Source organism: Brugia malayi, assembly GCF_000002995.4.
Source record: "Brugia malayi strain FR3 genome assembly, contig: Bm_v4_Chr1_scaffold_001, whole genome shotgun sequence".
In the NCBI taxonomy this organism is placed as follows: domain Eukaryota; kingdom Metazoa; phylum Nematoda; class Chromadorea; order Rhabditida; family Onchocercidae; genus Brugia; species Brugia malayi.
Window position 1 is genome coordinate 9,709,768 of NW_025062475.1, and position 2,002 is coordinate 9,711,769.

General features: G+C 31.0%; 1 protein-coding gene across 1 annotated transcript; it reads right to left on the reverse strand.

Annotated features, from left to right (window-relative positions):
- Positions 1-794: 794 nt before the first annotated feature.
- Bm4583 (Uncharacterized protein) lies at positions 795-1,736 on the reverse strand (the record flags this gene model as incomplete). The annotated part of the gene is made up of 3 exons (XM_043077319.1): positions 795-948; positions 1,137-1,397; positions 1,660-1,736. 3 exons carry the CDS (start codon positions 1,734-1,736, stop codon positions 795-797), a joined length of 492 nt encoding a protein of 163 aa, XP_042933253.1.
- Positions 1,737-2,002: the final 266 nt, after the last annotated feature.

Genomic DNA, 2,002 nt, shown 5'->3' on the forward strand with positions numbered 1-2,002 from the left:
ATGAATTCCTGACGTAATGCCAACTGAAGAACAATACAACAAACCTGCAAATAAATTTGTATTTGCTTTCATTTCAAGTTTAAAATTTATTTTAGAATCTTGGAAGATATTACAATTCCCAATTACAAATGTTATTTTAACAATTTAAATGTCAATTTGAAATTATTTTCATCAGATGCAAATAATTCCAGAAAGAATTGCAATAAGCGACGATGCAAGGAAATATAAAGAAGAAAAGGTAATTTTTAGTAGATGGAACAAATCTCTCACCCATCTAAGGTATTCGAAAGTTGCCAGCAAATTGTAGTCGCAGCAAATAAAGCCCATTTATTGGTGAGAAAATGTGGGCCAACATTAAAGAAAATACCAACTATCATAATTGTAAACCCACTGGTACACGACTGCAATGAAAAAACAATTTATGAATGCATGATGGCCAATTGTTGTAGACTTTCTAGCCAAAGTCGTTGTAATATTTATCACAGTTTGTTGTTTAGTTTAATGTTGCGTGCTTGCCTGTTTAAAAAAACCTATGTCACGATTGCGATTGATAGAACGTGTTATCAGTTGGTCTACTTTCATTTTTCTTGACTGAAAAAAGTTAAGTTTACTGAGACAAGTATTTACTTAAAAACTTGCTCGAAAAATGCTTTCAGTCTAAACAGTTAGTTCATTTTGGTTCCAAGCATACAAGTCGACCAGGTGGGAAATAAATGTTTTATATTTTCTGAAGAATTGGGTTATCAAACAGTTAACAACGCATTTTAAGTATTAATTAAACTCCTTCATTGCAACTAATTAATGAGACAACCGTGAATCGTAACTTTACTGTAATTTCTAATCCTAAAAAGCGTTATAAAGTTAATGCATCCCGCTGTGGTCAGCGTTGAAATACAGAATATTAGGTCAAACATTGAATTGATATAACCACAACTGGTATTACTGTAGCTCCAGCGCAAATCCAATTCCATATTAAAAATGAGAGTACAGGGTTCTGTAAGCATAAGTTATAAAGTTGATGCATTATTTATTGGTTGATATCAAGCTTCTGAAATCCTGAACTTCAATTGCGGTAAGCCATTTTCTTTCACTGATAATATTTATCATTTTTATAAATTGCACTTACTTCACTTTGCTAAAAAAACGAATCTGACAAAGCTTTACCAAAAATGCTTGGAAAACATGGAAGAAACCCAAGAAAATAAGCAATAATTGCTGCTATACGAGCTTTCTGTACAGACCAAAAAGAATGATATTTGAGAGGATGTGTAAGAGCGCAGTATCTATTTACCGCAATTAACAAATTCAGCAATAATGATCCGTAAAAAGATACATTAGCAAAGCATCCGGGTATTAAGGCAATGGGAGATGTCTGCGATGATAACTCACGTGAATTCCTGGAAACGGTTCATTCAACACAGCAAAAATTAGTAGTTGTCAAATTAAAATTCCGATTTGTTTTCACGGATAATTGAAATTAAGCGCAAAAAGAAGTGTTACGTTAGTAGGACAACAGCTCCCCAAATTAGTATAACTGCCATCGTTTGTATATTACACAACAAAATCGCCGTACAAAGAGTGCCATAAGCATTCCGAAAATGTGAATTTGTGATTGTGAGATGAAGTGATAAGCCATTGCTGATGAAGCCAAACAATGACACCTGTTTTAAAGTAGAAATTAAATAAAATTTGACATTAAATTCAAAATGGAATTGTATCTTTTTAGAGTAATTCATTAACTAATTTTTAAAAATCTCAAAGTGATAAGTATTAATTTAAAATCTCTAAGATATCCAAGGTAGGATAATGTATTGACTAAATTATGTTGCACTTGACAAAAATCATCTTTTCACAAATAAATTGTCATTAAATTTTCAACATTAAATACGACTTACTAAATGATTTATGAACATTCTGCTATTTATTTTTTTCAACAGAAAACATTGTTTTTTTTTTTCTATTACTTATTTTTTTAAAAAAAAGTTCGATGTTTTTTGGAAAA